We start from the raw sequence: 13431 nt of genomic DNA on the forward strand, positions 1-13431 counted from the left end.
AGCAAGGCTCAGAAACACTAAGGGACTTGCTCAAGGGTCACCTGGTGATAGGTACTAGGCTATAATACTTGTCCCAACTGGTACTTTCAGGTATGATGTAGAAATGACACTAGGTTCTCAAGTTATTCCTGGGGAGAATAAGGTTAAATGTTGTAGAACTGAAACACTGAAATATGAAATGATGGAAAAAGAAATCTTTGAAAAGTTCTCAATGATATGAATCCAAACAGACAATAACAAACAGGTCGTAGAGAATGATTATCAACATGTTTAATTACAGATGCATACAGCATTTAAACTTATGGCTGGTTCTTTTATCCCTCCAATGTATCATATACTTTAAAATACTTTTTGCAGTCTTTTAGGGAAACTACATGCTAGAAATCTGTAAATGCACAACTTAACACTAAACACAAAAATACATTCTAGATCCATTCCAATACAAGTTTAAGACACTTTACTTGGCAGATAAACAATGACAGGGTATTAAAAAAATCATAAACTACAAAATGAGCACGAAAGATTTTCCCTTTGGGATTCTTAATAAAATACTGCTCTGTATAAGTTCTAATGAAAAATTCCAGTACATACAAAATATTTAGATCTATGAGGATAAAGAAATGCTTCAAGATATATCTGGAAACTTTAACTTAATTACATTGTTTAAAACAAATAAAAAGCTGAAGTCATGGATGATGTAGCACAGATCCATTATTCATGTACTAGAACACATAAAAACTAAAGAAACAATTGGGCATCAGGTAGAAGAAACTGTATGCAACCTGTGAATAAAAAGAGAAATGAACTGTAAGGTATGAAGAAGGGATGAATGAAACCCACAGCAAATTATGGTACAAATTCTCATGTCTGATTCTGCCTATAGCATGAGAATCTGGCTTCAGATGATGAAACAGAAACTTAACTTACTGGCCTTGGTAATTCAGACGGGATTTAGAGCTGGAAGGGCTGTTAGAGATTACCTAGTCCAATTCCCTCATTTTAGAGGAGCAGAGAATGAAGCCCAGGCAGTGACTTGTTCAAGGTCACCCAGGTACTAAGTAGAAGAGCTTGGATTTGAATCTGTCTCTTGTTTCCAAATCTAGTGCCTTGCTCTGCTACACCAAACTGTTTCCTCCATCTTACAGCAAATGACTCTAAAACCTCTGAGCTGGGGGTATGATACTTCTGAAATTCACTGGTTTGGAAGGGGCATCTACTATAAAGATTTATGTCCTGGAAACGGATAGTTAGTGCCCTTTATAAAGTGCACTTCAGATAGCTGAATGCTTTGATACAGCCATGTACTTTAATACTTCTTCAGTTCTTGTTCTAAGTGCTGGACACAATTAAAATGATTTCCTAGACTAATGTCTTACTTAGACTTATAAGTCTAAGAAACAACAAATTATTATTATTTTTTTGCTTTTTGGAGGGGGGAAGGCAGGGCAATTGGGATTAAGTGACTTGCCCAAGGTCACACAGCTAGTAAGTGTTAAGTGTCTGAGGCAGATTTGAACTCAGGTCTTCCTGACTCCAGGGCCGGTGCTCTATTCACTCTGCCACCTAGCCGCCCCAAAACAAAAAATTATTTAAAACCTACATGTTACACAAAGTTATGATCTGATTTTCAGTACTGAATCTTGTTTTTCCTATGCTAAAATTTTTTTTTCTCCTCAGAGTAGTACTACAAAACTTTGTTATTTCAGTAGCCCTATACAATACAAATTCTGTCTTTTGTTATAATACTATTTAGCTCCTCAGATCTTTGCGAGGGATCTGATAACTGTGATATGTGTATCTTGTTTCTGGAATTCAGAGTCTGTATCTTTAACTAGGAAAGACATTGTCTAAAAGTTTAGTTGCCAAGATTTGATCAGTAAAGCCAACAAAAACATATTAGCAACACTAAACATTTATGCTGCTCTCCAAGGCAAGTGAACTGTGACTGTATTCTTTCTTAGTGAAACATTTTTGTATACACCTAGGTCCTTCCACCCTCACCAAAAAAAAAATAAAGGTGGGGTGGAAGTACATTTTGACTGATCATCAATTTAAAAACACTAAGAACTACAAGAGTTTTTAATGAAATGATTTTCCAAATAACCTTTAGAGACAAGGTTATATTTTTTCTTTTTTGGAGGGGGAAGGCAGGGCAATGGGGGTTAAGTGACTTGCTCAAGGTCATATGTCTGAGGCTAGATTTGAACTCAGGTCCTCCTGACTCCAGGGCCGGTGCTCTATTCACTGTACCAACTAGCCACCCTCGACAAGGTTATTTTGAAAGACTAAAATTGTACTGGTCAAGAAAGCAGTGTTCTCTTTTATGTTTTATTTTTATATTTAACACTAGCTTTCTCCCCTTTATAAATAATCCTAGTTAAGTATAGAAAGTTCTCAGAACAAAAATGAAAAGCATTATTAACATCAATATATCTCCACTAGCTATCCAAAAAATCAACCAACAAAAAGCAACTACTTGGATGCTTTCTGTTAACTAGCGAGTTCCAAAATGGAACTAAGGTTCATTTAGAGATGAATTAAAACCCTCAATTCATCCATTGTGAGATGCCTAAGCATGTAATGTCTAATGTAATTTAATCTATAAAAATATAGAAACAATAATAGACTGTAAGTAATTTGGAAAAACATGAGAAGTATCCTTGAATGTAGGTAATAGATCAATCTGCTAAGTCTGGTCAACAAACAAATATATTTTATTAACTAAGTATGTACCTAACTAGCGCTTAAATAAAGAGTTAAGGGGTACTTAAGTATTCTTTCTGAAACACCTACAGATAAACCACTTTGGGCTTAGCTCTTTTGACACCTAACACATTTTAAGAGTCTAGTCACCAAGGAGAGTCTGACCTGCAAAAAGGGGGCAGCAAGGTAAACAGCTGTATCAGCCTCCCAGGGAACTAATCTGAACTTGCCTTGGATGGAAGGCTTGACCAGAGAATTGAAGTCTCAGGCCCAAAGTCTCAATCCTAGGAGAACTTTTCAAGACTACACCAGGCATGACTGTGAATGGACACAAAGTCCCATAATTTAACTGGATGGATTTGGATAAACTCTCTTGGGTCCTTTAAAATCTTCACATTTGGGGCAAAGTTAGGATCAAACTAGTCTCCTGAAGAGAGTAGGTGAAAGATACTCATTTGCCTTGTGTATTCTATTCTATTTCATCTCTGTAACTGCAGTCATATAAGCACCTGGAAAAGATCTTCAAGAAAAAAATGAAAGCCTTATAGGAATTCATGACTGCCAACTAATCACTTGGTGGCAATTGTCTCTATGAATCAATTCAATCATTTGCTTGGTATAATGCTAAGGCAATTCTGCTATTTTAAGGTAACATCTTGTAAAATTTTCAGCAAACTTTCCTAGGATATTGATAGAATATTTAAGATGGAAAATTGAACTGTACTAGGCAAGAATGACTATTGGCTTATTAAGCAGTGGCATGGATATAGTGAGTTTGTAAAAGCATGGAAACAACATTCTGAATTACTTGGCTCATTAGACACTGTTCACTGTAACCACAATATACAAAGACTTTCTGAAGAGTAAAAAGTAAGGAGTTGGTACCTGAAGAATCTAGAAAATGAATATAGAACCTAGTGAGTAGCTCAAAATATCAATTATGACCATCTTTCTGGTGCTAAAGGCACTACTGCTGTGTTAATATCACTTTATATAGACTGCCAGAGTAACACTGGAATCAGCAGAGAGAGGAAAATATTAAGTTAACAACTGAATTTTGGGAATAAAACTGCCTTAAGACCCATAGCAGAACACAAGATCAATGAAATTGGACGCAAGATTAAAAAGCAATACCACATTCAATGTGTGGTCTTTTTCTTTCTTTTTATCTTTAAAAAAAAATAAAGCATATGACAATGCCCATTCCTTAAAAAGGAAAAAAACCCAAATAACAAAGACTAGATCCTTATGTATACTAATTTTGTTTCAGTGACATTGAATTTTTAACAAATTTTAAAATAATTTCATAGTAATATATTGACTATATACACACTCTCATAACATAAATATAAATGTAAGTAACATGCAAAGAGAAAACAATGCTAGTCACTAAGCAGTTCCAAGAAAGGGTTTAAAAATATGGAACTGATATGAAATAGACATCTGCCACAGAGATAATATATAAAATAGAAAAGTGATTAATGTTTGCTCTTATATAAGTACACACCCTGGAATTTAAACTATATTTAAGATTTCTTTAGCCCCCTAGGCAGAACTGTGTTTGGATGAGAAGCAGGTTCACATGGTGGTAAGCAGTGGCTGGAAAATCATATAGAAGAATTATATTGACATGATTAATGATTTGTAATGATTTGTCTAACAGTCTATTTATTTGTAACACCTGAATTCTGTGGATATTTATATTAAACTATTATTAATTAATAATGCTGGTTCATGAGCAACCCAAGTGTTTTTTAATTATGCACTCAAACCTAATTTGCTATTATTAAAATTCTAGATATTTGGAGAGATCAAGGTGCTAGTTGGTATTTGAAAGCAGCTTTGGTATAAAATTTGGATAGGAAGTAAGCCTGGTAGCAGCAGCCCCATTAGGTTTATTCTCTTGTAGGCCCAAAGGACCCATAGAGCCAAAGAACACAAATTCAGATGCAAAGAAGGAAGAGCCACTCCTCTCTTCCCCATCTGTTTTATTAAAGTATTACAAAAATAAAACTCATATATAGTAAATTATATTTGAAGCCCCATTTCAACTCTACCACTATTCACTGCCTCAAATAAAGACTAGAAAATGCTATTATTATTATTGCTCATATAATCTCCAGATCATGGTGCTAAGATGCTTCTAGTATTCTAGGCACAATGGATGGATGGAGTGGTTCATTTCTAAGTTTCTGCTTCTTCAGTGCCTTTTGCAACAAGCTTTTTGTGCATGTACTTTTAACAGTCTGAAAAAAGGCTAACTACTAAAAGATCTTCAATTTTTCAATACTACAAATGATTTTTTTATAAATAGTGCATTTTTTAATAGGACATATAAGATCCTTATTAAAAAAAGTTTGGGGAGGTTGTAAAGGAAACATTAATTTAATCCTAAATACCATATTTATTCTGGTGGTTTAGAAACACCAAAGTTGACTGCCAGTTTCCTTGGTTTTCGTCTTGAAGAACTTGGTGTTGATTTACCACGAGAAGTACCAGAGCTTGAAGAGGCTACTCTGTCTTGGAAAGGAACTGTGGTTGGAGGAACTTGAGGTGACTTTAAAGACGAAGAACTCTCCTGGGAAGTTAACTGGGAGCCTTCTGAAAGCCCCGGGGTCTCTGGTTGAAGAGAGGCGGCCTGAGAAGAACAACCTTGGGCTCCCTTACACTCAACGTTCCTTTTGTTTGCAGCTCTTTTCTTTGTAACCTTTAAGGAAGACACATTTCATTAATTAAAAATTTTTTTTCCTAATGAAACTACTTGTGTCAAGTACTACTGCTATAGACATCACCTATCATAATTTATCAAATACCCCCCATCAGGTAGGTATTGTAAATAGAGTACTATGTAGCTGACTGAAAATGTACTTTGGCAGTTACAGAGGAGAAAGTTATATGGAACACAAATTATTATGATTTTTAGCACCTTCTCTCAAATATACAGACCAAAGAGAGCCGCTTGGGGCTCTGAGGGTTGAGTGACTTGCCCAAAGTCACAACTGGGAAAATCTCAAACCTGGGTCCTCCAACCTAAAAGGCCAGGTCATCACTCTGCCATGCTGGCTCTTAAAGAATGCAAATTGTTGAAGGCAGCGGCCAGGCCCGGGAGGAGGCCCAATCAACTTGGGGGGCAAGTCGTCCCACCAACCACAAGGGTCACTACCAGGCCTATCACCAAAGGGCTGGGACTGGAAAGAGCAAGGTAAGAACCAAATGCAGGGCCTTTGTCCGGGACAGCAAATATTCCTGGGACTACCACTCCATAGCCCAGAAAAAAAAAAAGAGCCCCTATCAGGAGCTCCAAGGACCAGGATGGCAGAGTGAACCCCACCTACTCCAACCCCACCCTCTGACCCTGAAAACATAGTAACTATTGCCCCAGGGCAAAACCCTCAACAGTAAAGGTTTGGGAACCCTAGAGGAAGGGCGTGGCTAGGGCCCTGCCTCAAAATAGGTAGAAAGCAGACTACAAAGACTCTGGATTCCTACTATCCTCAGAGGGAGGAACCAAACTCAGAGGGAGACAATGTGGACTCCACACCCACAGCTGAAACATCAACAGGGAATGGGTCCCAAGCACAGAAAGCTCTCCTAGATGAGTTCAAAAGGAACTTTGAAAACCAAATGAGAAAGATAGAAGAAAAAATTACTGATTCTTTTAAAATCAAAATTGCTGAATTAGAAAAATATTATAATGAAGAAAACAGTTCCTTAAAAAGAAAAGTGTATGATATGGAAAAGGAGCTCCAAAAACTAACCAAGGAAAATGATTTGCTAAAAACTAGAATCAACCAAATTGAAACAACTCTGAGGAACCAAGAATTAGTCAAACAAAACAATAGGAAGCATGCAAATTATTATTTACTTAATTTCCTACAATTTGAAGATTAGCTTTAGAGACAGTTTTAAAATAAGCTTGCCACCAAACAAGTGGTACATGTCTGCTGCAGGAGAGGCAGTGGCTGGTGGATCACTTGAGTCTGGAGTTCTATGCTGTACAGGATGAGTTGAGAGCACTAAGAGATGCCTCAGGAGTGGGGGGTGCTTCTAGGATGCCCAGGGAGAGACACTTGGCCCATGACAGGGAGTGAGGGAAATGCTGTTTCACTTTCAGCCTGGGTGACAGTGGGTGACTCAGCCACAAAAATAAATGGATGAATCAATGAATCAATGTATACATATGTACACAAAATAAATGTGTACTTGAAATAGAACATATTTTTTTCAGACCTTACCTGAAGAGGTATGAACTGATTGTGAGGCGCAACTGGCACTGGTCCTGTGAGAGGCATGTTTGTGGGGTATGGAGCATGGTGGTGATAAGGCTTCCCAGGAATTGGCATTGAAGATCCCCATGGCACTGAGCCAAAGATGTGAGGAGTTGGAGGCATTAGATTGGCTGTAAAAAACCACAGAAAATGTCACTGTGAATGGAGATTTAGGGTCAAAATTCTCAAGGATCTCCCCAACCCTTTTCTGACTTTCTTTTTCTCCCTTGTGAAAAGGCCTACATTAGATCTATCTACAATTAGTTGTTCTAGCTTCAGACATTCTCCTCCTGGAGCCACTCCAGTGATGGTGAACTGGCCACAGAAGTCAATTTATCACGAATGAGTTTTAAATACAAAGTATTTATATAGCTTCATATACTCACATGTATCTTTAGGAATATTTGCATTGTTATCAAAAACAACAGAAGGGTCATTAAACTGTCCCTAGGGCAAAAGCCTGGGCACAAAGAGAGCAATCTTAAGGATCTCACCTGCCCCAAAGGCTAAGCTGCTTCCATAGTGATCCCAGCCTATAAAAAACCAAGAAAGCTCAAGTCTTGAAATCAGATCACTTTCATGTTATAACATGTAAATTAATTTTACCTTCCTCAATTATTATAAATTTGATAGCTTAAAATCTGTTTGCAATACATTTTCATCAACATCTAATTAAAAAAACATAAGAGACATTAAATAATGATAGTCCAGTCATCAGCACAGTGTCATTGCAGAAGGTATGCACCAAGTTCACCCAAAGAGTCTTTCTGGGTAGAAAAAAAAGAGGTTCTAATAATACAGCTTGATAGAGATTCAAGTAATTTGGAAATTTTAAGATCAAGAGGAATTTTTTTTATCATTTTATTAAAACATAACTTGGTAATAAACATGATAACCTTTATGCTGTATATGTACACATATTCCAATTCAATGGAAATGGGGAGAAGTTTTTAAATGTAAACATATTGCAAATCTAGAAAACTAGGCCTTGATATTATCTACAAATTAACTTGGCTGATGATAGTTGTAAGTTTAAAATATATGCTATGTTATTTTGATCTAGCATGTAGGTCAACTAGCTTTACTTAATTTTTCTAAATATAGGCTTTTCAAGTAAAAGAGGCTTCCCAATCCTATGAAATCTAAAGCTTATTCACAGAAAAATACAAATCTACAAAATATTACCAAAAATTCATTTTATATTTGTTTCTTATCTTGTGATTAGCATTATTCCAAATTACAGCCTCAAAATTATTTGGAAGATTTAAACAATTAATGGGTATAAAAAGATTAGAAATATCATGCTGTAAAATATAATTATTAATTAAAAAATAGGGACAGCTATTATTTTTCATAGTTTTTTAAACTATCTTAAAGTGAAAGCTTTAGGAAGAATTCTGGGTTCCCACAAATGTCTGATTATAGGATTTAAAAACTGAATACACACTTTATCCACTTCATACTCTGGAAATGAATAGTCAAACAATATTCTGCAAGTATACTTTGTACTCAGTATGCATTTTATATGTATGTATATATGTATTAAAACATTTTTCATTAAAATATTATTCAAAGGATACCCTATGTAAAAAATAGCTTCCAAATGTGAAAAAGAACATAATGGCTAAAAAATTTCAACCTAAATGGGTAATTTCTATTTTAATGAGAAAAGTTAATTTATGAAATCTTAAATGTCTAATTATTTTGTCTGATAAACATACATGTATGATTCCCCCAAATCAGAACCATGTAAACAGTTCCAAAAATCAAAATTCCTTTTAAGAATATTTAGAAAAATTTCATATCTCACCAGTAGGTTGGGCAAATACTGGAGGAATGGCTCCTGTGGGTACAGCAGGTGGATAATTTGGAAACATTGGTGGAGGCAAAGGAAAATTCATTCCTACAGTGCTCTATGAAAGTATAAAAAAAGAATATAAGAAAATGCAACTATGTTGTAAATAAAATAATAAAAAAATTAAAGTAACAGTCAAGGAATGATATTACCAGGTGTTGTAAAGCAAAAAAAGCGGCTTTCTCCTTGGCTTCATTTTCAGAGGGGCATTGTGGTCCATGTATCAGCAAGCCATTAGATAATTTTACCTGACAAACTGTCATTGTCTATGAAAGATAAAATATATACCCATAAGACTATGCTAGCAACTAACAATAACAGAGAGACTCATCTAAATGAAGAAATTTTACTGTAAATGATAAATTTTGGAAGGGGAAGTCAAAAAGTCAATATTAAAAAGAGATGGTTTCCAAAGACAGTTGGATACTCAGTAGCAAGTGTAATGAAAATTTTGGAACTATTCTCTCAATCTCTGAAAATAACACAATCAAACAAGGAGATCGATGTTTGGCTATAGCTCAGATTAAAACCTGAAGGGATTTCAGTGGTCATCTAATACAACGCACTCATCTTCTAGACAAGGAAATGGAGACTCAGGACAGGTGCCATGCAGGTAGTTCATGGCAGAGCCAGGATCTGAGCTTAGGTCAGTCCATCACTCATGCCCTTTCTATCGCTCTACATTGCTCGTCCCTGCACAGGGAAGCTCTTTGGAAGGAATCATCAAAAACTGTCCAGCTACCTATGTAGAACAGCCTGGAAACACTCGAGCAGAATGCACAGTAACCAAAATTGATAAAGGTTTGAAGGAAATATATTTTAACTTACCAATATCATTTTTCCCTTACTATTGACTAGCCTTTTGCCATATTGGTTTTGGGGATGAACTAGAGACCAAGATATAGTGACATTTAAAATCCTATTGGTATTTCCCATAGAATGGGGTCCAATCATTCAGTTAAGGAGAGAAAACCAGGGCATTCTCAGGGTGGAAATTCATTTCACCCAGGCAGATTGTCAAGGCGGCTGTAACTTAGAATCTTAGAGTTGCTTTGGTGCATTGGTGATGAAATGCCTTCCTCATGGGCACAAAAGCTATACTAGTCAGAGGTAGGACTTCAAGCCTATGTCTTTCTAACTCTGAGGTCAGCCCTCTGGTCACTAGGATATGTTGCCTCCATTAATTTAATGTTTTAATATATTGGTGACAATCTAAACAGTTCAAGGTTGCTCAAAGTTCCTCTCTCATCCATGAAGCTTTCTTTGATTAACTCCATCATTTCAAATTCTCATTTACTCTGTGTTCTTCAGCATTCACTACGTATGATCAATTCTAAAAAGCACTGAATATAATGTGAAACTTATCTGTATTTGATGAGATGCTATGGCTTTTTTGTTTGAATAAAGGAATGTAAAAGGTTAAAACAGTTGGAATAGGTGGAAAAAAGCAAAAATAAAGAATAAGGTTCTATCTTTTTTTGAATGTCAAAATAAGCCTGTGGTCTTCTTTTCCACTGGTATTTTAGTGCTCCAACCCAAATACAACTTAAAAGCAATGTAGTAGTCTAGTCTGATAGGGGACAACACTAGTAATGCTTTCGTGTGTGTGTGTGTGTGTGTGTGTGTGTTACACCAACAATTAAGTAGCAGAAATAATGGGAATAAGCAAATTATACAATTTAGAAATTGCAGCTATGATGGTTACTTACTTTTTACACCTGATTTTTGGCACTTATATTTTTAACATTTAGCTGTTTTAAAAAATGATGTAAAAAAAAATGATGTGGTGATGGTTGTAAATTTGTACTATTTGCAATAGAAATCCTGGGAGAGAATTCAAGATGGAATTAAATAAGGACTAAAAAGGGAGTAGGCCTTAAATAAAGACAGGCAAGGTTATCCTGTCTACAGAATCTGTCTGGATACCATTACTGAGATTTCTCTTCCCAGTATGTTCTAGGCCTTGAACAAGAAACATGATTTCTTTGTAATTACCCTTTGTGCAAAAACTGAATCTGCTGAAGTAGAAAAGAAACAAAGTAGAAAACTTTTAACATACTATTTAGGCAAAAGAATAGCCAGCAATGCAGTGAATAAGAAACCTTATAAGGATGAAGGAAGTGTTCTACAAAGCCAAGCAGGAATAGAGAGAAAAATCATACATATCAGATGTCAAAGGAATGAAGACACAAACAAGAACAAAGAAGGTGGGCGTCCACATGCTGTGAGCAGGTACAAGCAATATCCCCTTGGGATACAAGCCCTGGATCTCCCTTTTTAAAAGGTGATCTGCTTTGTGATCCTGGATCTTTACTCTTTGGGTGCATGTGCACACGAGGGTAAGTTGAGATAAGATTTATTAATAAGAACTTGGTGCTCAGGATTGAATATTTTTCAACTTTCTATATTCTAAGGGAAAGAAAACTATAAATAAAGTGGTGATGGAAGTGATGGAAGTACTATAAACCTCCATCCAACACAGCCAAACCTCAGTAAGTCAGGATAATGTGGGAAGGATGTTGAAGGGCCAGCAATGGAGCCTGCAGATGCAATTCGGCCAAGTGGGAACCTCATTAAGATCACAAAGTATCTTGGGGGGCGGGGTGTAATATCTATCCTACCCTACTTAGATTGAGTTCAAAGTACCCAACTCTCAAGAAACTATATTATTATTCAAGCTGGGAAAAAATGTTGGGTGCTCTAGGCCTGGGGTCTCTATCCTTACCAAGTACAACAAATGATTTAGGTACACTGTATAATACTACCATTTCAACTTTGACTTTTAATTCCAAGGCACAAAGTATTTACTTAAATTGGGGACAAAATCCTCTTTCTATTCCATCTATTGAATTTCCCTCTTAAATTAGACTGAAGATTTGATGAATCATGTTTCTGGGAATGCTAGCAAAGGCCCCACAATGTCTGTTTTTACTACATCTGGCTGCTGCTCATAAACTCTCTCTTTAAGTCTCATGTTATTTTCTCTAGCAAAATCTTTTTCCACCTCTAAATTCCATTAAATTGTGATAATAATAAAGTAACAATTTACCTGTGGTGTTCTGAGAAAGGTGAAATCTGGTTGTGGCATTCCAACAAGAGAACAAAGTCGAGAAAGTTCTGATACTGGAGTGGACAAAGAAGGCTGCTGATTGAGGACAGGTCGGCCCAAACTGTCTACTGCTTGAGTACTATGACAATCGCCTGGATTATGAGGCTTATTCATATAAGCAGCTACCAAAAGAAATAAATATTTATATTTAATAAGAATGACATACCAACAAACAAAATACTGTGGCAGTTATAACTGCTCAACTAAGGTATATATTGCTATGAAAGGGTTTTTGATCAGAGAAGAATTAATGGTTATAAGACAAAAAACAAAAATAAAACAATTCACTTTATAAATAACACATATGACTTACATCCAGTAGGTACAATGACTGGAACATAAAAAGCAACTGATAAATGTTTACTGATTGATTGGTTCAACATTACCTCCAAATACTTGCCTTGGAAACGAAGAATTACTACATAAAAATGTGTAATTTTTGGCAGAGTGGAAACTTTTTGCTGTAGGAACAGTCTCTCTACCAAGTATCAAAGCACACAGCAACCTATTTGACTTACATGAGTCTTAAGGAGATGCTTTAGGCATATAATGATTAAGCGGCAATGTAGGATCACAGATCTAGAATGTGTTAGGACTTGTTTATGAATGACTAATCCCTTCCTGAATTTACCCTTCTTTCTTTCTCCTTTTTCTTCTATCTGTTACTGTCTCCCTGTTGACTTCAAGGTATTTCTACATTAAACTCTGTGTGTGTGTTCTGCCCTCTTTTTTTTTAATCAATTTAAATGAAAGTGAAGGTGACAGTTGTTGAATGATCCCCCTATTTTTCCCATATTTGCACAGAATTCAACTTCTATAACCCACTTATGTCTCTTAACAAGTTGTCCCATCTTTTCTCCCACTTTTGTTATAAAAATGAACATTTGGGGGACTTTTATACACTGATGAAGAATGAGATGAGCAGGACCAACCAGGAGAACCATTTATATAACAACAAAACTGTAATAACTTCTAAATCTGTAAGAACCACGATCATTGACAAGAACAATGACCATTCACAACTGAGAACTGATGATGAAACATTATAGAAATGTGATAGACTTAAGTGTGTAATGAGACATATTATATTTACATATATGTACACACACAAAACATTGAGGAAATTTTTTTTGCTTGTCTATGCATATTGTTACAAAAAGTTTGTTTTTCTTTCTTTTTTCAATGGGATGAAGGGTAGGAAGGAAATAACAGATTTTCTGTTACTCTGGAAAAGTGGAGAGGTGGGAAGAGGCTATGGATGTTTTAGATGAGGTCATTGTATTATTTAATTATTTTTCATTTTTTTTTACAAGAAATCTCTCATAAAGTAGAATAGGTAAATGTCTGCACTATAAAAACAAAACATCAATAAAATGAAAGAAAAAAGTGTTAGAAATAAGATCAGAATTCAGGTGTTCCATAAAAAAGGATTTATCAGAAGCTTGCTATGTATAAAGCACTGTGGTAACTGCTAGGAATACAGGAGTTCCTGCCCT

The 13431-nt window shown here is 35.7% G+C and overlaps 1 protein-coding gene across 2 annotated transcripts in view; it reads right to left on the minus strand.

The window, feature by feature from the left end:
• Positions 1-248: 248 nt before the first annotated feature.
• Positions 249-13431, minus strand: part of XRN1 (5'-3' exoribonuclease 1) — a 94840-nt gene continuing 81657 nt past the window's right edge. The window contains exons 38-44 of one of the 2 annotated variants that reach the window (XM_069104679.1): positions 11876-12057; positions 8979-9092; positions 8782-8884; positions 7466-7504; positions 6939-7102; positions 5103-5410; positions 249-782 (exon numbers count right to left, since the gene is read on the minus strand). In XM_069104679.1, coding sequence (XP_068960780.1) covers positions 5108-5410; positions 6939-7102; positions 7466-7504; positions 8782-8884; positions 8979-9092; positions 11876-12057 — 905 coding nt within the window. In that variant the 3' untranslated portion in view covers positions 249-782; positions 5103-5107. The remainder of the gene's footprint in view (positions 783-5102; positions 5411-6938; positions 7103-7465; positions 7505-8781; positions 8885-8978; positions 9093-11875; positions 12058-13431) is intronic. The other variant, XM_069104680.1, reaches the window with a different exon arrangement.

This window comes from Petaurus breviceps, unplaced genomic scaffold (genome assembly GCF_028583685.1).
Source record: "Petaurus breviceps papuanus isolate PSGF00001 unplaced genomic scaffold, PetGlider_PUasm1.0 688, whole genome shotgun sequence".
Lineage (NCBI taxonomy): Eukaryota > Metazoa > Chordata > Mammalia > Diprotodontia > Petauridae > Petaurus > Petaurus breviceps.